We start from the raw sequence: 22888 nt of genomic DNA on the forward strand, positions 1-22888 counted from the left end.
CCAAGGCCCCTAAACTAGCATGACATCCATTCTGTAAAGGCTAATTGCTGACCTTCTTTACTTTCAGACTGCAGGATGCTGGGCATAAGAAGATTTATAGGGAAGGCCCCAGAGTCTGCAAGAAGAGAGGAGGCTTAGAGCATAGGACTTCAAGAAAATACAAAATCTAGGCCAGGGGTAGGCAATCGCTGGCACGCATGCCGAAGGCAGCACACGAGCTGATTTTCAGTGGCACTCACACTGCCTGGATCCTGGCCACCGGGCCGGGGAGCTTTGCATTTTAATTTAATTTTAAATGAAGTTTCTTAAACATTTTAAAAACCTTATTTACTTTACATACAACAATAGTTTAGTTATATATTATAGACTTATAGAAAAAGAGCTTCTAAAAACGTTAAAATGTATTCCTGGCACACGAAACCTTAAATTAGAGTGAATAAATAAAGAATCGGCACACACTTCTGAAAGGTTGCTGACCCCTGATCTAGGCTATCTTCAGAGTCCAGCTATTGCCTGGCTAAGAATACACAGGACCACCATTTTGAAGGGTCTTTATAACTATGTCTGATATGTGCAAGAATATACATTTTGAATGCACAAAAAATCATAGACCATATCCTTAACAGGTGTAAATCGGCATTGCTTGACTTGAAATAAAAGGAGCTACATCAGTCTACAATAAGTTATTATCTGGCTGCAAATGGATATTTGCATGCATAAATCAAGTAATTGCATGCACAAATTGGTTAACGTGATTTGCATGTGTAACTATCCACATTAAATAGAGAGGACGTTTTTGAACAAATAGATGTTTGTTGGTTTTTTGTTTTGTTTTTCATGTGCAAACAGACATACTCAGACACTGAAGATTTTGTTAATAATAAAGCAAGAAGGGGAGAAATGACCTTGTTCTCACTGAGTAACCTCATTTTTCTGTTTTGTTCCATAGGAAATCTCTTGGTTTGATGATAAGAAAAACAACACTGGAGCTCTGACAACAAGATTAGCCACAGAGGCAGCACAAATTCAAACAGTATGTACCGTATGTGTGTATGAGAGAGCTTTTTGTATCTATATAACACTAACATTAAATATGGATCATTCTGCCAGGTTACTTACAACACGACACTATCTGTAAAGCTAGGGACAAGCACACTATTCAGCTGTTAGGAGGTCGGTGACCATGAGCACTGGATCATACTAGTGGAAGGAAGAAGGCAGATTTAGGGAGAGATGGACAAGACTGGGAAGAGAGAAAGCAAGGAGGCTAAGAATGTTAGGATTACTGATAAAGGTGGAGGAGAGGGGATGGAGAGAATTAGATTTAGAATGAAGGGACAAAGGGAACGCTAGGGAGTTGTGAGCGAGGGAGGAGGGGTAAGTGAAGCAAGTATTGTGCAGTACATAGAGAAGGGTCTGAACTACAAGTTTGGATTTGGATATGAACTTTCTTAAAGTTCATGAGTGTTTGGATATAGGGTTGTTGTTCGGCCCTTTGTAATGATACAGGGCAAACTTGGAGTTCAGCAGAGTTCAGATCTGGCGTTTCAGATTAGCCTGTCTCTAGAATGGGGTTTCAAACACAGGGCCAGCTCTAGGTTTTTTGCCGCCCCAAGCAAAAAAAATTTGGCTGCCCCTCCCCTACCCCCCCCCGCCCTGGGATCTCACTTCCCCCCCACCACCACCAGTGCCCTCCCCCACCTGCACCCCCTGCTGCCCCAGCCCTGGGCTTCCCCCCACCAGTGCTGACTCCGCCCGCTCCCCCCTCGCCTCCAGCTGGTCCGGCGCTGGCAGGGTCGGGGTAAGCAGTGGGGCTCCCAGGCCCCGCCTCAGCCCAGGGTCCCTCCAGCCAGGGCTTCCGCCTCCAGGACCGGCCGGGACCTGGGAGGGCAGAGCCGGGGACCGCCCCGGCAGGGGGCTGAGATGCTGGGGCAGGGTAGCCCCAGAGGGAGCAGAGCCCCAGAGAGTGGGATATGGGCCCCACATGGCAGCGCCCTGCCTCTATGGCCCCATTGCTGCTTTTGGCCGCCCTGCCGCAGTCCCTGGGCGGCTCGGGCCGCTTCGCTCAGCCCCGGCTGCGGCACTGGGGGCGGCTGCCCTGCGGCATCTGCAGGCAACTCCGTGTGCCCTGCAGGTGTCCCCCGCTTGGAGCCTGCCCGGCCTAGCCACAAGGTGCAGTACTGCTCCCCCGCCGCGCGAACTGCAGCGGCCCCAGGGCGCCCCCCCGTGCACGAGGCGCTGCTGCTACCAGGGCCGGCTCTAGGCTTTTGCACACACAAAAAAAAGATGGCCAGAATGCCACTCCGAAAATGTGCCGCCCCAAGCACGTGCTTGGTTTGCTGGTGCCTAAAGCCGGCCCTGATCAAACACGCAGCCTGCGGGGTTATTTTCTGTGGCCCGCGAGCTCCTCGTGGCCCCCAGCATTGACCTAGAGCGGCTCCGGCCCGACGCGCACCAGGGGCAGGACGGGCTCCCTGCCTGCCTGCCCTGCCCCCAGTGCACGTCAGGACAGAGCCCGCCCCCCGAACCCCTCCTGCAGTCGAACCCCCTGCCCTGAGCCCCCTGCTGCACCCCGCACCCCAACCCCCTGCCCTGAGCCCCCTGCTACATCCTGCATCCTGACCCTCTGCCCTGAACACCCTGCTGCATCCCGCACCCCTCCTGCACCCCAACCCCCTGCCCTGAGCCCCCTGCCGCACCCTGCACCCTGACCCCCTGCCGTACCCCTCGCCCCTCCTGCACCCCACACTCCAACTCCCTGCCCTGAGCCCCCACCACACACACCCCACACCACTCCTGCACGCCCTGGGGGCAGGGAGGGGGGCAGAGTTGGGGTGGGGATTTCAGGGAAGGGGGTGGAATGGGGGCAGGGAAGGGGTGGGAAGAGGTGGGGCAGGGGCGGGGCCTCATGGAAGGGGTGGAGTGGAGGTGGGGGGGCGGTGTCAGTAAATGCGGCCCTAGGGCCAATGTACTAGTCCTCATGTGGCCCTCGTGGTCATTTGAGTTTGAGACCCCTGCTCTAGAAGGAACAAGATATGGGTGAAGGGAGAGTGACTGAATGAAAAGCACTTCAGCTGAAAGCACTATATAAATGTTAGTAGAGATTCTGGGTTTCAGTTTTAAATTTCAAACAGTCAATAAAAGGCCAAGCCTGCTATTTTTCAATAACTTGTTTTAAAAAATAAGCACTATGCAGGAAAACTCAGGGAATGTCAAGATTCCTTTAAGCAGAATTAACATCCTGTGTCCACTGTAAGTTACTGTCTGAATCACTCCCTATGGCTTCTTTGTTGGTCACTAATAGCTGTGAGATCCGCAGCTTTTTTGGTGGGGCTCTCACAGTGTGGGAATGGAGATTTCAAACAACAGATGAGACTGTATTTTAAAAACAATCACCGGTACTGGATGGCATAGCCCATTTCTGCTAAGGGAGATGAGGCCAGAGTGAAAGATCTCTCTCTGAAAGGCGTGTGCAGGGGGTGGGGGTTGTTTTTGTTTTTTTTAATCTGCTTGTTATCAGGTAGAGAGAAGGATTGTATTTAAGACCCATTAGCAAATGACAGTTTTCACATATTACCCGATTACAGGCAACAGGTTCAAGGCTTGGTGTAATAGCACAAAACATCTCCAGCATGGGATTGTCTGTCATCATTTCTTTTATATATGGGTGGGAGATGACTCTGCTGATCCTAGTGATGGCGCCGGTGCTTGCTGTGACTGGGATGCTGGAGACCAGTGCATTGACCGGATTTGCCAACCGAGATAAAAAGGAACTACAACGAGCAGGAAAGGTAAAATACAGCTTCTTCATAACACAGCTAATCAAATGGAACAAATGAAGAATAGAATCTCCTAATTCTAATCTGATCTGTGATGTGACCCCTTGAGGGTTCGTTTTCAATACACCACCTGTTTTTTTCATTTGTACAGTGCCTAGCACAACAGGGTCTCAGTGCATGATGAGGGCTCCCAGGTACTATTGCAATACAAATGCATAATAATAATAGTTACTGTTCTAGTTTATATAGTTGGTTTGTATGCTAATACTCTACCAGCACTCTATTCTTATTTTTTCTAAAAAAGAATAAACCAATGTTCACATATACAAATGAACAAGAATTCACTCTTACTTACCTTTCAAGGACTCAGCGGAAGCACCTCCTCAGCCAGACCAGCGAATCTCAGCCTGACTTTGCACATTTAGGTGTATATCTGGAGTTAGGAACATTGAAATAAAAGCACCTACATTTATTTCTGTGATTGAGCCTTTGCACAAACAAACCGGGTATTTATTTTGCTGCTCAATATATTACCACCATAAGTACAAGTAATTACATTGCTCTGTAAAAAAATGTTTACCAGTCCCAGACTACATTGAGAAGGACCAGTGGTGATTTTTTTCCATCTCATTTTGTCTTTTGGTTTTCCTGTTTAATTAAAGGTAGCAACTGAAGCTGTGGAGAACATTAGAACAGTTGCTTCATTAACTAGAGAGAGCACTTTTGAACAAATGTATGAAGAAAACCTGCAGAAGCCATACAGGTCAGAAATGATTCATGTCATATTAAGCCAGGCAATCGCAGTGGTTATCAGTCATGTTGAGACCATGTGCAATGCCCTTTCCTCCATTGCAATTGTCCCTTTTCATTCTTTTTCTATTTTATTTATCCATTTAAAATATTACATTAAGTTAATAGTCTGCAGAGAAAAAAACAAAGGCAAACAAACAGCCATATTAATACATCATATGGCTGTTTTGTTAAGGAGGATATTAGCTTGAGGAAAGAATGAAAGAGCTTGCACCTCAAGTGTAATCTAGATAGTCCCTAAGGCATCAAATGTTGTTAGTGATGTATTCTAAACAAATTACAATATTTTTGTGTATCTGCATAATTTCTCTTAAACTCACTGAAAAAATGCTTGAGTGGGAAGACTGGGATAGTTAAATATACAGTATAAATTTGCAGTTCTAGAATCCAATCCTGCAAACACTTATAAATCTGATTTCGGGCTCAGACTGGTATGTGGTTCTACAGGGAATTCTCTCAAGACCCAAGCGGTAGTGGATTAAGCACAGGTCCTGCTGATCTGTTGGTCTGAATCCTGGTTAGCATTGGCAAAACTGAACTGCTGTTAGAACTGGTAGGAATGTATTGGTAAATTTCCATTCTGTAGACATTGCATAGAGGTAGTGGAGGGGATAGATATCCTATCAGTCAACACAGGCCTAGACCACCCTTGGAGGCCTCTCTTCTCTCCTGTCCCAGAAAACCCTTGCCTCCCTAGTTTGATGCTGCATGATTTTATTCATGGAAGCAAAGTTGTGTAAGTTTGTCCAGGATCAGACCTTTGTCTACAGCTGTATGCTGTATAGTTTTTGTTTTGTTTTTTTACAGTTTAATTTACCCATAACTGGACCCATAATTCTCCCTCATTCTTGCATTTCCAGCACTGGAAGCAGTGTGGTGGTTTTAGTGTAGACAAAGCTTGGGCATTTTTGACATCTATGCATGCTTTCAACTCTAGAGTGTCTACTATGTGTGGCCTCTGTAGCATACCTGGGAGTGAAGCTGTACTAGCTACTGCATACATAAGCCCAGTTTCTCTCTGAACAAGTAGAATATCCCTCATATTTTTACAGTTGGTTCATGGGTTTTTTTTGTAAATACTGTATGTTGCAGGAATGCTCAGAAGAAAGCTCAGATCTACGGTTCCTGTTATGCATTCAGCCAGGCTTTTATGTATTTCACCTATGCGGCAAGCTTTCGATTTGGGGCATACTTAATTACAGTTGGAAGAATGACCCCGGAGGGTGTTTTCACGTGAGTCTCATAAATGAACAAATATTCAAAGTGTGCCATTTTACACCTCCCCTTAGAGCCCCGAGGAAATCCCCCAACACCCACCCTCTTCATTTCACAACACTGTTACGGAGATAAATTATTATCAGACTAGAAGGAGGCGAGTTTATTTTCTGTATTTGTTATTGAAATACAACAACAGCTCCTAGTGGAGCACTTTAGTACCAATGTCTGCTCCAAGGATTAGAGAGGTTTTGTGACAAGTTTTGTTAATTTCAGTAAATTCAGCATGTAAAATTGGTTTCAATTTTTGCACTAACGTTTCTTTGCATAAACAAACTTGGGCACTGGGTCTGCCTGCAGAGAGCGCCATAGAAGTCAATGACGCTCTGGTCAGGGATCCGTCCATATGGACCTCTGCAGGATGGAGGCCCTAGGAAGTTATAATTTACTGCAGTATTCTTTGCTGCCTGTTTCTGATGATTCGAATATATAGAGTTTTGCTTGGGGAAGGAAAAATGTGCTATTAAATTAAGGTTCTGTCATTGACCCAAAGAATATCCAAATTCTGAAGTTATGGAATGTAAACAAGCCCATTGGGGCAAATCCCGCTACAGGTACAGAGGACCAGGAGAGTTCAGCTGCATAACAAGGGGTAAGAGGGGTAGTGTTTGGGGGCTGCGCTCTGACAAGCACAGAGCTCACTTCACAGCACCTCCCTATGCACCAGGGTACCTGGGGGCAGAGCAGCCATGGAGCTTGCCTCCTGCTCTCAACAGAGGGAGCCTTTAAAGGCCACAGAGACCCCATCAAACTTCAGCATCAAGGCTGAAGGAAATTCCTACAATCATATGTACCAAATGCATAGGGGCGCTGGAACAATTTGTACGTGAGGGTGCTGAGAGCCATTGAAACAAACGGTAAACCTGTATATAATGGAAACTGCTTCAAGCCAGGGGGTGCGGCTGCACCCCCAGCACCTTAGTTCCAGCACCTATGCCAATGCACAGTATTCAGGCTGCGCATTGGAGCCCTGATACAGCAACCAAATCATGTGCTTAATTGCACCTGGATGTGAGGTTTTGGATCTTAAGATTAAAATGGGGGGGGGGGTTAAAAAGAAATGATTTTATAATTCAAACCACTTGAAAACAGCTTCTCAGTTTATGGCAGTATTTATCCCTGCATTAGACATTCACTTCTGCAGAACAGATCTTCCTTCTCTCCGGTTACCCTGTCACATTTTGTGGTATGGGGCAGGAAAATGTGGGGATAGTTTTTACTGGGAAACAAGTCTTAGGCATATTCCATTTTTGGAGCAAAGTCTTTAAGTTGATGACACATCTTTGGAGCCTGCCTAGATCTGGTGTCACAGTCTGGCAGCACGTCTTATTTATTCTTTCTGTGCCTAATCATATATGCTAATAATGTTTGGGGAGTTATTGGCAACAGAGGTCAGACAGAGCTGCGTGGCAGATGATCAAGAATTTAAAACAGCCACCCAGGAGGGGGAGAGACAGACAGAGAAATTACATTAATGAAGATGGTTAAGTATTGAGCATGGCTGTTCATGACAGAGATGTGGTGGTAGAGGAATATGGCCACTCAAGAGACAGAGAAGGGAGTTCTGTTGATGGCCAGAGTACAGCACACAGGTACCTGGAAAGAGAGGGTTCCTCTCACTAGTGAGCCAAAGATCTACTACTGAACCATTAAAATTAATGAACATAGGGGTTGGGTCTCTTCTTGCTGACACTGGTGTAAATCAGGAATACCGCTGTTGCAGTTGGTAGTGTGTTGAAATCAGAATCTGGCCCAACATCTCTTGTGCTGCTTTTTTTTACATCTGAAAATGATGCCGCCTGGTTAAGGCACATGCCGGTGCTAGCTAGCCTGGTTATTCGCATAACTTGCAAGAAGAACTGAGAGAGAGAAAGCTTGCTTCTTTTGTCACCTTCCTCACACCCACCACCCCAAAATGGTGATGAGGCATAGGGCACGCACTCATAACCCTAGACCAAAGACGTCCAAATGTTCCCTAACTGAAGGCCTCATTATAAATTTGCCAAAAGCATAGGGGCTTTCAGACACACAATGGAGTATCTGTATCTATCATCCTCTTCTCCCCCTCCCCGCAATGTGAACTTTTTAAATATAAATTTAAAATTTCTTGGCAGACACAAGGCCTGATGTGGATGCTGGGAAACTACAGTGTCTCCAATACTTATAAGTATAAACCACCATATAAACCACAGCATCTGTGTGGCAATTGCTGATATTTTCTTTAGTAATGGAATTATCCGAATTGGTATCACTCACCTCAAAGCAGAATTCTAGACATTTTATGATCCCATTTGAATCTGCTTGGGTTTTGCCCCAACATTTTATTATATATCCAAATGTATCTCCCCCTTGAATCTAATTTAAAAACTTTCCTTTACAAATATTATGATTTATTTTGCTTAAATGAAGCCAGGTCACATTTTTAGGCTGCAAAGGTGTTCTGTAATCTGTTGGTACATCAACAAATCTTAATAAACACTCCAATAACACATTAGTAAGTGGATTGCTCAGATAATTAAAAGTAATCATATCTTCACAGTAACTGCAGGAGTCATTAGTGACACTGACCCAGTATTTCCAGAAGATAGCTGTCTACCATGATAGTATTGAGAGTTGCATTTCAAATCAGTCCCATCACCAGGAGGCTCAGCAAGTGATAGAGAAATCTGTGAAAATCTTGTCCTCAAATTTGTCAGAGAAAAGAGAAACTGTTTGCCACAATGTTGTGCTGACAGAGAAACACCTGATTATGATCAGGGCTGGCTCTAGGTTTTTTGCAGCCCCAAGCAAAAAAAATTTGGCTGCCCCTCCACACCCCCCGCCCTGGGCTCTCAGCGCCCCACCACCACCAGTGCCCTCCCTCACCCGCACCCCCTGCCGCCCCAGCCCTGGGCTCTCTCTTCCTCCCCCCCCCCCCCCCCCACACCCGCACTCCCTGCTGCCCCAGCCCTGGGCTCCCCTCACCAGTGCTGACTCCGCCCGCTCCCCCCTTGCCTCCAGCTGGTCCGGCGCTGGCAGGGTCGGGGAAAGCAGCGGGGCTCCCGGGCCGTGCCTCAGCCCCGGGTCCCTCCAGCCAGGGCTCCCGCCTCCAGGACCGGCCGGGACCCGGGAGGGCAGAGCCGGGGGACCGCCCTGGCAGGGGGCTGAGAAGCTGGGGCAGGGTAGCCCCAGAGGGAACAGAGCCCCAGAGAGTGGGACGTGGGCCCCACATGGCAGCGCCCTGCCTCTATGGCCCCACTGCTGCTTATGGCCGCCATGCCGCAGTCCCTGGGCGGCTCGGGCCGCTTCGCTCAGCCTCAGCTGTGGCACTGGGGGCGGCTGCCCTGCAGCACCTACAGGCAGCTCCGTGTGCCCCGCGGGGTGGCCCCCCGCCCAAGTGTCCCCCGCTCGGAGCCTGCCCGGCCCAGCCACAAGGTGCAGCGCTGCTACCCCGCGGTGCAAACCGCAGCGGCCCCAGAGCACCCCCCAGTGCACGACGTGCTGCTGCTGCCAGGGCCGGCTCTAGGCTTTTGCCAAAAAAACAAACAAAAAAAGATGGCTGGAATGCCGCCCCGAAAATGTGCCGCCCCAAGCACGTGCTTGGTTTGCTGGTGCCTAGAGCCGGCCCTGATTATGATGAAAAGGAGAATTGTGATAAGGAAGAAGCATCATGACGTTTTAAAATCCCATTAACGGTAGAGATGTCTTTTATCCCTGTGAGACCTTTACACAGTTGAGAAATGCTGAAGGGTCCAAGAGGGGGAATATTCTGTAAAGGCTTTCAATAATCTTTTGACAATGCCCTTCACAAGAGGCGGTTAAAAAAATGAAGTAGCCTGAAGGCCAGAGGTAAAGTTGTGTCCTGGATTAGAAACTGGTTCAGAGACAGAATACTAAGAGTAAGAATAAATGATCAGTTTTTAACCTGCAAAGAATTTTACCAGTGGGGTGCCATGAGGTTTAATACTAGGACTGGTGTTAATAAGTAATGTGGTGAAGGAGTGAGCAGATGACACACACTGGAAAAGAATGTGAGGAACTCCAGAGGGACTTAACTTCAGAGAGCAGGTTCACTTTAGAGAACATTATCCTTTATGAGTTGGTTTTTCACCTTCCTCTTAAGCCTTTGCTTCTGGCCACTGTTGGAGACAGGACAGTGGAGTAGATGAGCATGAGCATGGACATGGACATGTCAGCTGGCATGTCATGGAGCTCATATTTCAAAAATATATGGCATTAATTGAAGTTAAAGCAAAATACAGCCCCTTTTATTAACTGCCTGTTCCAAGCACTAGCCATGTGTTGTCCTATTGGGTTTCAGTAGGCATAATAGCATATAGAAAACTGAAGGCTCTCTGGATGGTACATCCTGCCACAGTTGCAGGAGAGGGGCAGGTTGGTTTTATGCTGAAAATGATCGTCGTTCTGACACCCACTGTGCTTTAGAAAAGTGGCTATTTTCCTGGCAATGCCTGCTGTGTTTTGCAGTAGACAATGAGAAACCAGAGTCATAACAGCAGGAACAAGCCAACAATAAAGTATGCTAATGGGTGATATTCTGTCAGCAAGGGCTTTCACAATATTGGATCAGATTACCTCAGGAAGCTGGGAAGTGTAGGTTTTTTGGCAGCTAAAATTTGCCCAGTGAAGTGTGCCAACACTACACAGCACCTATTCCTCATGGTCAGGGCCGGCTCCAGGCACCAGCTTACCAAGCAGGTACTTGGGACGGCCACTTCGGAGAGGGGCGGCACGTCCAGCTGTTCGGCGGCAATTCGGCGAACGGTCCCTCACTCCTGCTCGGAGCGAAGGACCTCCCGCCGAATTGCTGCCACAGATCGTGATCGCGGCTTTTTTTTTTGGCTGCTTGGGGTGACCAAAACCCTGGAGCCAGCCCTGCTCCTGGTCAAGAAGGGTTGACAGCTAGCATATCCCAAAAATAGGGTGGTGTTTGCTGGAGAGGTGGTGAAATCAAAGCAATATGCTGATTCAGAACATCGCTTTGATAGACTTGGTATGACAGGGCACCTACAAAGCCAGGCTGCACTTTTAAAACTGCCTTACCTGACTCCCATGGGAGCACAGCGGGCATGATGCACTCCTGATTTCATCATTTTGTGTAGACACATTTCATTGCCAGCTTCCAACAGGATGGTTGATGATGAAGCAAATCTAGCAATTCCTCTAGAAGAGGAGCTTATAGTTTTGTTATTTTTATAGAAGAATTATTTCACTGATTTTTATTTTTATTTTACAAAACATTCAGGGACGATTCGTTTTTTATAGCATTGCCCTCTACTTGAAGTCAGTGGAATATTTTCACTGCAATATGTGTTTTGTCAAAAGGCGTTTATCGCTACAAAACTTTCATCTGGAAGGCTTATGGGGCTCAGAGAGAAGGGTGGAGAAAGAATAGCGAGTTGGTTAGGCCATTCACCTAAGCTGTGAGAGATCAAGCTGCAAGTCTCCACTCTGTCTGATTTTAAAGTGATCTGGAATGAAGAGCTCTGCTCCGAATCAGGCAGAGCAGGAACTTAAATGTGGGTCTCACACGGCAGTGACCTAGACCCCCAGCTATAGAGTGACATACCCCTCCTTTCAGGAAAAGGTTTTATTTTTATTCTAATGCAGAACGAAAGAATTGGAAACCTCAAAAAGTTGCTGTGAAACGGAATTGTTGTCCAGCCACAGAAGCTAGTCCCTCAGGGACTGTACGTGGCTCATCCAGCAGGTCCTCTTCCATACTATTATTTACCAACTTGACACTTGAAGTAGCACGTACATGAAAGATTGTGTGGAGCACATGTATGCTGACAGGAGCCAGACTGTGCAGATAAGCTCTTTAGAAAGAGAGAAAGTATTGGTACCCAGTCAGAAACCATGCAAATATTGGGAGACTGCCCTGTTCCCCATTGTCTTTCTTTGTATTGTATGCGCACCCTCTTGCCTAACTGTAATCTGACCTAAACTGAGTGTGATAATCCTCATGAAGGAATACTGTGTTTGCCTGCTTTATATAAGATGTATTGTGCAGTTCTCTTCTTTAATTTATAAGAAAATAAGAGCCCCACGTCACGGAAATGATGGCTGAACAAGGTCTTTGAAATTATAGGTCAGGAACAATAAAGGCCTTGTTAGGATTACACGTAATCTTTGCTATTAAATTAAGATTCTGTTTGTGGAAGATAATGGCTCAGGTTTGAGTGAACACAAGAGAAATACAAGATGAATGGTCCACATGTTTTAAAATGCCCCATTTTTGTTGTCGTTGAAACTAACTATTGATGGGCCTTATGTTTCCAGAGTGCTTTAGGCCCGACATTTTCAAAAATGTTTTTGGTGCCCAACGTGAGATACATTAATAGGGCCTGACTTTTAGAAGGCATATGTTCATCTTAGATACTTAGCTTCTAGCTGATAATTAATATTATAAAATGAAGATTGTGATCTAGAACCCAATTTACAAGATCAAAAGATCAAGCTCTTCATGTATCTGCTTAAAACATGATTTTTAGTCTCTTTAGTCTTTCACTCAGAGTAGATTTATTATTAAATGATTATAACCTCTGCTCTTTATAACGTAAAACATGAGGTATGGATAACTGGCCTTAAAATCAGTGCTTAAACCTGATCGTATATAATATATGCAAAAATTCTTGAAGCACATGTCTACTATATGCTGTATACAGATTATAGTGTCTTCTTGCAAATGCCTGTGACAAAATCAGTTTAAGCATCAGTGCTGTTCATGTGGATACATTAAACATTATTTTTGCTGATACGGGGCTTTAATTTTTATTTATTATGTATTTATTTTAGAAGGGAATGTAAAAGGTTAATGTATTTCTGAAATGTTATGCAGTTATTTATTTGATAGCACCTAAAATTGTACTAGATACTTCACAGGTAAACGGCACGTGATTCCTGTCCTGATTAATTTAACAATCTAACTATCCGAGGACACAAGTGAGAGCTGTAAACAGTGGAGGCAGAGGAATAAGGAAGGCAGGCAAGAAATTTGCAACAATAAAATCACAGGAGTATTCAGTTTAGTTGTGCTCTCAACCTGATAATTTAATAATATGGGCCAGATTCTTGGGTCTGGCCCATACAAGTATCTCTATCCCATCTCTAGCTGAGAAAAAGGGGAAAAGATTCCCATCCAGCCATTGGACATAGTCTAAATTTTAATATTGACCCAATCCTGCTCTATAATCCCATACATATTATTATTTAATTCCACTAAATTACAAACCAAACTATCCCTTTATACATAATTTTCCCTGCACCCTCCAGGATCCAGTACTCACTTCTCCCTCATAGAGCAAATCCTAGCTGTGTTAGTCTCACAATGTTTTGCTGTATTTTTTTACAAATTTAAGCAGTTATGATACAATGTCATAGAGAAAGTGCAGCCATTCCTGTACAATTTTATTAATTAATTGATTTTTCCATTAAGAATCTATCAACTCCCAGTTTTTACCAGAATTCCCAGCTCCTAAAGAGCCTGATCCCCTGTAGCTATCCGGGCTTGCAGAACCTCCTATTTCAATTTCTCTTCCCTCAAAGACCTGGGTCTTAGTCTCTCCTGTCATGCATTACATGCATGCATGACAAAAGGACAATCAGTTAGAGAACTCGTAAGCCTCTAGAGTTCTGGTTTTGCCACTGCTGCTCTCCAGCAGTGTGAGAAGCACTTGAGGTGAAGAGTTCCTGAGCCCTAGCAAGGTCCTTCCCTCTTGCTCTTCCTGCCTTGAGTCCCGGTGGTGCCACTGACATTGTTGCTCCCTAGTGAGAGATCTGGGGGGAACTAAAGGACCCCCATGGATTATCCCTGTCCATCCTGAATCCCTACAGAGCTACTGCAGCTGCTGTTTTATGCAGAGGTGCAGGGGATATGATGGGCTCCTGGGTCACAAGGCAAAGCCCAATGTCATTCTTGTACTTGAAAATACAACCTGCAGTGGTTGTTTGCTTATGCTGGTTGTTAGAGGGGAAAGAGGTGTCTTGCACTGATTTCCTTTACTATTTAAATGTCTGCTACATGTCATGACCTTTGAGACACTAGCGCTTCTGTTGCTTTTGCCTCGCAGAATGAAGCTGGCATCTAACCAGCCGTTACTGTGTTTTCCTTCCTATAGAGTTTTTTCTGCAATTACATATGGTGCTATGGCACTTGGCGAGACGTTAACCTTTGCACCTGAATATGCCAAAGCCAAATCAGGGGCCGCACACTTGTTTGCTCTGTTTGAAAGGACACCAGCCATTGATAGCTACAGCCAAGAAGGAGAAAAACCAGTGAGTGCAACTTCAGTTCTAAATGTACTCCACATGTCCTTGTTGCTAGCAATTATCTCACCTCATTGAAACTTCTGTTTAGAATAAAGAAAAAGAGAGGCTGGAAGGGTGGGTATTTTGGGCTATCGTGGAGTGACAAGCCTTTTATCCATTCATCTCAGTGCTATTGTTTATATTACAGCTGTGCTCAAAATGTACTAACACCTAATAATAAGTGGCATGTTAGTGACTGATTATATCCCTGCTAAGTTGTACACTGTAGCAAATATATGAAATCTTGTTCTCCTAATACTGTCACCCTTGTTTTCTTCTTCATCATCCTCTGTTGTGGTCTACACCCACCTGTCCTGTCCCGTATTTAGGCTCTGATCCTGCAACATGTTCTACACAGGGAGACTCTTACGCTGCATCCACCCACAATGGGGAGTGGGCCGCCTGTGCCGAGCAAGTTGCAGTAGCAGGGCCTTATGCTGTAAATTTTTTGGGACAGGGACTGGCTTTTATCTTATGTTTGTACAATGTCCAGTATAACAGGCCCCCGATCCTAATGGTGGCATCTGGTTGCTACTGTGATACTAAAGATTAAATCCTTGACACACACAAAGATCACAATCTAAAAAGACAATAATCAGAACAAGGATGACCTAGTCAAGGTGGGTTGTTCATCAGACACTGAGCCCCTTCCTCATTCTTTGGTTCTGGTGGTGCCCATAGAGCAGGTGACATTAGATTAAATAATTTTTGTGTTTGAAGATGGATGGGTATCACTATGCTTTGGTACAACTTCAGTGGGAACACCCTCTGCAGACAGTGACAGAATCGGACCCTGAATGAGCCATATGTTTTAAATCACAAGTCTTACAGAACCCTTTGGGGGTGGGCATATGTCTGTGTTGTGTTAAGCAATTTAAAACCAGCTAAGTCCTGAAAGAACATAGCACATTACCATATACGGAGACAGAATCAGCTGCTACCATTGTCTTCCATGCTAAGACTGAGAAACTTCTTTTCCTGGAAATGTAAGCATGGTGTCCAAGACCTAAAATTAAAGATTGATTATAGTAGAATAAAATTTGAAGAACAGTTAATAAGTGTTATTCGGAACAGTTAGTCACCATCACACCCACACCAGCATTGTCAGGACAGTTTAGAAATCTTTTGGTGAAAATAATAGAACAGGGCATCTGAGTACAACCAGGACATTTCTGGAATATGTCTAATAAATATTTAACTTGACTTATGTGTTTTTAAGGCAAATGTTTAAAGAAGTCTTCTGTTTAAGTTTTAGAACACGTGTGACATGAAAGCATTGCCCATCTCTTCTCACAGGCTACATTCAGAGGAGGTTTAGAGTTCCGTGAAGTGTCTTTCACTTATTCATCTCGCCCAGATGTTCCCATCCTGCAAGGCTTGTCGCTTCAGATTGAAAGAGGACAGACCGTGGCATTTGTTGGCAGCAGTGGATGTGGGAAAAGCACTTCAGTTCAGCTTTTACAAAGGTTCTATGACCCTCTCACAGGGCAAGTGGTAAGATTAAATTTTGATAATATCTGCACTGGTGATTTTATTGTCGTTTTTCTAACCACATGTTCCTACTTAAGCTTTACTGCTATTTTAAAAACCCCAGTGACCAAGCTGCAGTGAACTGAGGCCAGCTGGGAAGCCTGATCTTGTATTGATTCAATGACTACTGAGCACAGCATGTCATGCAGGTTTTGTGGTCATTAGGTCAAATTCTGCCATATTGTACCGATTATAGCTGGAATGAGTAAGCAGATTAGAAATTTTGGTTTATTGCTTCTTCCGCTGGGCTTTTTCACTGTCAGTATCCCACATAACATCTCTTTTCCAGAACTAGGACCACAAACATCAACTGTAAATTTAAAAAAAAAAACATCTCACAGTTTTTAGTCATTGGAAAAACGGTCTTATCACTGACCTAAAGAAAATGTTACTTTTGGAAACTGTAAATTTAATCTCATGGAGAATGACTGACTATTGACCAAGAAGAGTCCTCTTTGAGTTGCTAATGAACTGGCATCAGAAAACAATGTTTCTTGTAGTGCTACTCCACTTAAGAGATGGGCTGTACAAATCAGCTGATCCAGGCCTGATACACCTGCAAGATCCCCAAACTTTGTGACTCCAGCCTTTTGGAAATACACAGGTGGAAAACACATGGCTCTCAAATTCATTATACAACCCACGTCCACTTGCATTTTGTTGGAGTAATCAATCTTTGCAGTCAATTTGTGCTATGTTTATCCTTAAAACTTGTCTACACCAGAAATCTGCAGCAGTTTAACATAAATTAGTTTTTTAATCAATATATTTAAGCTGATGCAACCCCCTGCATTGACTCTTATTTCATTTTAAGATTGGCTTATTGTGGTTTAACTTTAACCTGTTCCCAATGGACTTAAGCAAACTCCCACGGTCTCCCCTCTAACCCAGCCACGTGGTGCATCATGAGAGATACAATATAGCCAGGGAGCTGGCCCAAAGGGGACATGAGGCACAAAGCTACAACTCCCATTAGCACTGCTGCACATTAGGACGATGCAGGTTAATGTCAAACTAAGTCAAAACAAAACATTGTAACAGTTTCAAATAAAAAATTTTCAGAACTTTTCATTTATGAAAAAAAATGATAATTTGGCTTTTCATTCTGATTTGGGGATGAAAACAAATGTCAAAATATTGGAATTTCCCACGAGATGAAAATTTCAGGTTTTGCTCAGCTCTCATCAGAACCAACGCTGTAAAAACTAATGATATAATCAACACACTTATTAAAATCAAGATATAGGAGCTCAATACTGAACGAGTCAGCTGACATTAGGAGGTTGCTGGTGCTGTGAAGTCTTCTCACCTGTTGCTCTGTCTGGAGGGGTTTCCAGAGGGGTTCGATATTCATTGCTAATAACTCTTGATAGTTCCTTGAGAATTATCATTGCAAGAACTATCAGAATTTTAATGTTTGTGAATAAAGTCTGATTGAAATATCAGATACCAAATTTTGACATTTGTTGTTGTTGGCAGCTGTTTGATGGCATCAATGCAAAACATTTGAATATCCAGTGGCTACGCTCTCAAATAGGAATAGTCTCCCAAGAGCCAGTGCTTTTTGACTGCAGCATAGCTGAGAATATTGCCTATGGGGATAACAGTCGGAATGTACCATTGGATGAGATACAAGAAGTAGCAAAAGCAGCAAATATTCATTCTTTTATAGAAGAACTTCCTGAGGTAATCAAGTGACTCAAGTCTTAGAATATATCAAATATCAAGGTACTGGAAGGTCTGATGATTTTGATATTACAGCACTATTATCCTTATGTAGTTTTCAACATTATTGAAATAGGAATGTTTGATTTAATGTTGAAATACTACTTTGTTTTTTTAAGTGAGATGCACTTTTCCATGGGATTGTCCCCATCACCAGTAGGTCAATAGCTGAGGCACAGTAAGTGCACAAGATCAGTAGCAAGGGAGGGTATGTCTCTGCATTGCTCCCAACCTCACACCATGGTCTGAGCCACAATGGGAAATCCAGTAATACTCCAGAATAGATTTTCTACTCTTTCTTACACAAAATTTAGAGGAGGGGCGGTGGGTGAAAGGAAACCTGTAGATTTATTTTTAATTCCACCTACAGTTGCAATGTAATGTAAACAATTAACCTCTTGCTTCATCAACTGTATGTGTTTATAACAGAAATACAACACGCGGGTTGGAGATAAAGGAACACAGCTCTCGGGTGGCCAGAAACAACGAATAGCTATTGCAAGGGCTCTTCTTCGGCAACCAAAAATTTTGTTGTTAGATGAGGCCACTTCTGCTCTTGATAATGAGAGTGAAAAGGTAACTTGCCTATGTTTAATAATAGTGTACAAGAATGTGTATCCATGGACTGGAGGCAATAGTATGGAAACCAACAATAGTACTAAGGAAAGGACAAACATCCCACTTATTTTCATGTAGCGTTTAGTTTGAAGCTTGGAGTGGGGTGGGTCATGCAGTATCAGACTCGGCCAGCTTTCTGATGGCTAAGTAGGGATCACAGCATCCATCATCCCCTCTGGGGTATTTTCCTTTTCTTTTCATAACACAGTGTTAGTTGCTGTGGTGCTGAACTGCACGTGAAGGGGATGCAAGCACTAGAAGCAAGTTCTGTGTGCGTTTTAGTTTGGAAATAATCTCCTAATGTGGTGGGGGGTTAGAACATAAGAACATAAAAATGGCCGTACTGGGTCAGACCAAAGGTCCATCTAGCCCAGTATCCTGTCTACCGACAGTGGCCAATGCCAGGTGCCCTAGAGGGAGTGAACCTAACAGGTAATGATCAAGTGATCTCTCTCCTGCCATCCATCTGCACCCTCTCACAAACAGGTTCATTTGTCTTCTGGTTTTTGAACACTTGAGTTTAGCTACTCTACATTTTTTTCCCCACTATCAGACTCTGCTTTATTGCTATTTTGTGCTCCCACCTTTGGCTAACTTCTAACCTGGCTGCTGCAGTCATGCAGTGCTCTCCAGCTTGCTAATTCAGATCATTTCACATTCATCTCCACTCTTCCCCCAACTCCCCCCGACACCCCTCTCTAGTATCTTCCTTGAAGGAAGAGAACTGCAGCTGTGTTTGTACAGGCAGTGCAGTGCCTAAGATTATTTTATCAACTAATGAGATTACTTGCTCAGGAATGTTTTAAGACTACTGTAGACCTTGCTGAAGCCTGCTCACTACCACTTAATACAGCATTGCACTGTTTAAGGTCACAGTAGCACGTCATGCTCTTCTGTAATTTAGCTGGACATGCCTGCTGCCTGCTGATATCACATATATTTAATAAGTGTTATAGAAGAATAACTGTACAAATAAGACTGTACATTCTGAATCGGTAACCAGTTGAACTTGCATTATTTCACTTATTTGAACTGAGATGGGTACAATAGTTCTCAAAATGAACTTAAAAGTAGTGATTGATGAGACAACTGGCTTTGAGGATATGGGGAAATGGATATGGACATGATATATCTTGACTTTAGCAAAGCTTTTGATACGGTCTCCCACAGTATTCTTGTCAGCAAGTTAAAAAAGTATGGATTGGATGAATGGACTATGAGGTGGATAGAAAGGTGGCTAGATTGTCAGGCTCAACAGGTAGTGGTCAACGGCTCGATGTCTAGTTGGCAGCCGGTATCAAGTGAAGTGCCCCAGGGGTCGGTCGTGGGGCCGGTTTTGTTCAATATCTTTATTAATGATCTGGATGATGGGATTAATTGCACCCTCAGCAAGTCCATAGATGACTCTAAGATGGAGGGAGAGATAGATACGCTAAAGGGTAGGGATAGGGTCCAGAGTGATCTAGACAAATTGGAGGATTGGGCCAAAAGAAATCTGATGTGGTTCAACAAGGACAAGTGCACTTAGGATGGAAGAATCCCATGCACTGCTACAGGCTGGGGACCAACTGGCTAAGCAGCAGTTCTGCAGAAAAGGCCCTGGGGATTACAGTGGACGATAAGCTGGATGTGAGTCAGCAGTGTGCCCTTGTTGCCAAGAAGGCAACGGCATATTGGACTGTATTAGTAGGAGCATTGCCAGCAGATCAAGGGAAGTGATTATTCCCCTCTATTTGACACTAATGAGGCCACACTTGGAGTATTGCATCCAGTTTTAGTCCCCCCACTACAGAAAGGATGTGGACAAATTGGAGAGAGTCCAGCGGACGGCAACAAAAATGATTAGGGGGCTGGGGCACATGACTTACAAGGAGAGGCTGAGGGAACTGGGGTTATTTAGTCTGGAGAAGAGAAGAGTGAGGGAGGATTTGATAGCAGCCTTCAACTACCTGAAGGGGGGAGTTCCAAAGGGGATGAAGCTCGGCTGTTCTCAGTGGTGGCAGATGACAGAACAAGAAGCAATGGTCTCAAGTTGCAGCGGGGGAGGTCTGGGTTGGATATTAGGAAACACTATTTCACTAGGAGGGTAGTGAAGCACTGGAATGGGTTACCTAGGGAGGTAGTGGAATCTCCATCCGTACAGGTTTTTAAGGCCCGGCTTGACAAAGCCTTGGCTGGGATGATTTAGTTGGTGTTAGTCCTGCTTTGAGCAGGGGATTGGACTAGGTGGCCTCCTGAGGTCTCTTCCAACCCTAATATTCTATGATTCTATGATTCCAGTGGTGTGAGATAAAAACACTGGAAATCCAAAAGATTAATGTGAGATTCTCCAGAACGTGGATTCTCCCTAGACCTTGGCACAGCCACAGCAGGTCACTACGAAAAGGCCAGATGTTCGTAACCTGACTCTCACTGAGTAGCACCTTACTCCACAAGTAGCCTCATTGAAATCAGTGGTGACAATGTATGGCCCTAAGTGCCTTAATGGCCAAATAGGAAAGAAAATTGTTAAAATCTTCTTCCAATTTTGGACAGACACCACTCTCCCTATCTGATTTTGGAGCAAGAGCCACATGAGTTTTGCCAAGGCCCTGTCTATACCACAGATTTAACCATGTTAGAACACCATTGAGAATCTGTGCTTACTTGTCTGGACGGTGGCAAGGTGGAGGAGAAATATATGTATTCTTAGGTTAGGGAGCTATGTTTTATCCTGCGCATTTAACAAGGTTAAAGTGTGGTCCCTAATATGTTTTGTTTTTTTCTGCCCTCAAAAGCAAGACAAAAATACGTTATACTACCGTTGCACTACAAAACTGCTTGATGACTATGACTATCTCCACACGATAAAGCTTCTGCCAGCATAGTCCCCTCATCTAGGCACAGTGTACACTGACAGAAGGAGTTTTTCTGCTGGTGAAGGAACACCCCCTCCCAAAGTTAGCCATGCTGACAGAAGCCCTCTTCTGGCTGCCTAGCTGTGTCTACACTTGAAGTTTTGTCAGCAGAGCTATGGCTGTAGCGGGTGTTTTTTTTTTTTCACACCCTTAACTGACATAGCTATGCTGATATAGGTTTTACACCAAGTCTATGTTTTAAACGTGGCTTTGTATGTGCAAGTATGGCCTAAACTTTTGTGCCATGCATGGAAGACTGTGTATATACTTAACCTCTTCCCAAGAGAAATATATATTTTAGATTACTGAAATGTCCAGGCTTGTCTTTCCTCGTGTAGACCAGCCTTTAGGGCTGTGTGCACAGTAGGCAAATTCAAAGCTGGAATTCCCTACTGTGGCCATAATTGTTGAAGTGTAACACAAAGACACTGCAGCCTTCTTACCACTCTTTCATCCTATTCAGATCAGACTTGGCTAAAAATTGATTAAAAATGCCTGTGACCTGTGTACACTACATCTTCCACTGGTGGGAGTGTGCTGTTGGTCAATTACAGATCCAAATTTTGCCAGTGTAGGGGCAACAGTTCTGAGAAGGTGTTAAAACCAAGTCCATAATGTCTTCTGTATTTTTCCCTAGGTGGTGCAACAGGCCCTTGACCAGGCACGGAAAGGAAGGACCTGTATTGTGATTGCTCACAGGCTGTCCACAGTACAGAACGCAGATGTCATTGTTGTTATTAACAATGGAAAAATAATAGAACAAGGAACTCATCAGCAACTAATGGCAAAGCGTGAAGCCTATTTTAATTTAGTAAATGCACAAACACAGCTCTAAAACAAGGATAGCCCCTGAGGCCTTCTTTAGAAATGAGCTGTCAGGAAAAAGTAGTTAGCATCCAGAGGATGTGATCTGACCTTATGCGCTTACCAGCAACTCTTCTTTGAACACACAGATGCTCCGCAGGACCTGGAGTAGTTTAACTTGCTCAGCATTCTTGCCTTTGGAGTAGAAGGATGCCCTTTTTGGGAAATCCATGTTGGAGAGGTTTTAACCATAGGCTGGGGTTTAATACTGAGTCAGTGGGGTCATGGGAAAACCTCTCTTTCTCATGTTATCTGCAGAGCATGTTTCAGTATTTCCCTCAGGTGGGGTTACTCTATTCCCTCTACCTGCTCCATAAAATATGCAACTGGACAGGAACTCTTTGCTTTAGCAGATATATAGAGATGTAGATATAAAAATCTTAATTATATATCATTTGAAATCAATGTTAGAGTTCTTCTTGTTTTTTTTTATAAAATCATTACATGTTTACTACTGTTGAAACTAGCGATGGGCCTGACCAAACAAACTAAAATTCGTTAAAAGTTTGGATCCATATTCAGGCTTCATTACATAGTGCATCTTGAGTTTAAATTAGTTACTAATCCACTAACCCATAAATCCCAAATTTAAACTGTTACAGAATCCCTGCTAGGGATTTTAATAGGCTGTATTATTTCCAGATCTACCATTGAGTTTATGGGAATTTAAGTTTTCCTTCTGCTTCTTTTCTGCATTAGAAATATTGTATTGTATTATTATTTTTATTGCCATAGCACTTGGGAGCTCTAATCATGGATCAGGACCCCACTGTGCTAGGTGCTGTACGTACACAGAACTAAAAACCATATCTGCCCTCAAGAGCTTACAATATAAGTGTGTATATATAAGACAAGAGACAACAAATGGGTATAAAAAGACAAGGAAACAATGAGATGGTATCTTAATTTCACTGTTCTTGTGGAGTCCTTAAGGACTAGAGAACTGGCTTAGGAATGTTCTCGGCTCACAGCTGACGGTGAAAGGGTACTGAATCTTCCCAAAGCTTTTCTCCCAAGTGTTTGTCCAGAATTTGAGGTAAATGAGTGTGAACAAAAATCCTGTCCCTCTCAGTTTGCTCA

At 44.0% G+C, this 22888-nt stretch overlaps 1 protein-coding gene across 5 annotated transcripts in view; it reads left to right on the top strand.

Annotated features, from left to right (window-relative positions):
• LOC101950764 (ATP-binding cassette sub-family B member 5) overlaps positions 1–22213 on the top strand; it is a 65334-nt gene extending 43121 nt beyond the window's left edge. For all 5 annotated transcript variants that reach the window (XM_065583326.1, XM_065583331.1, XM_065583330.1 and 2 more), the window contains 9 exons: positions 950–1033; positions 3588–3791; positions 4442–4542; positions 5682–5822; positions 13985–14141; positions 15471–15668; positions 17184–17390; positions 17859–18005; positions 21582–22213. In XM_065583326.1, the coding sequence (XP_065439398.1) occupies positions 950–1033; positions 3588–3791; positions 4442–4542; positions 5682–5822; positions 13985–14141; positions 15471–15668; positions 17184–17390; positions 17859–18005; positions 21582–21779 (1437 nt within the window). In that variant the 3' untranslated portion in view covers positions 21780–22213. The remainder of the gene's footprint in view (positions 1–949; positions 1034–3587; positions 3792–4441; positions 4543–5681; positions 5823–13984; positions 14142–15470; positions 15669–17183; positions 17391–17858; positions 18006–21581) is intronic.
• Positions 22214–22888: the final 675 nt, after the last annotated feature.

Source organism: Chrysemys picta, chromosome 2 (assembly GCF_011386835.1).
Source record: "Chrysemys picta bellii isolate R12L10 chromosome 2, ASM1138683v2, whole genome shotgun sequence".
Taxonomy (NCBI): domain Eukaryota; kingdom Metazoa; phylum Chordata; order Testudines; family Emydidae; genus Chrysemys; species Chrysemys picta.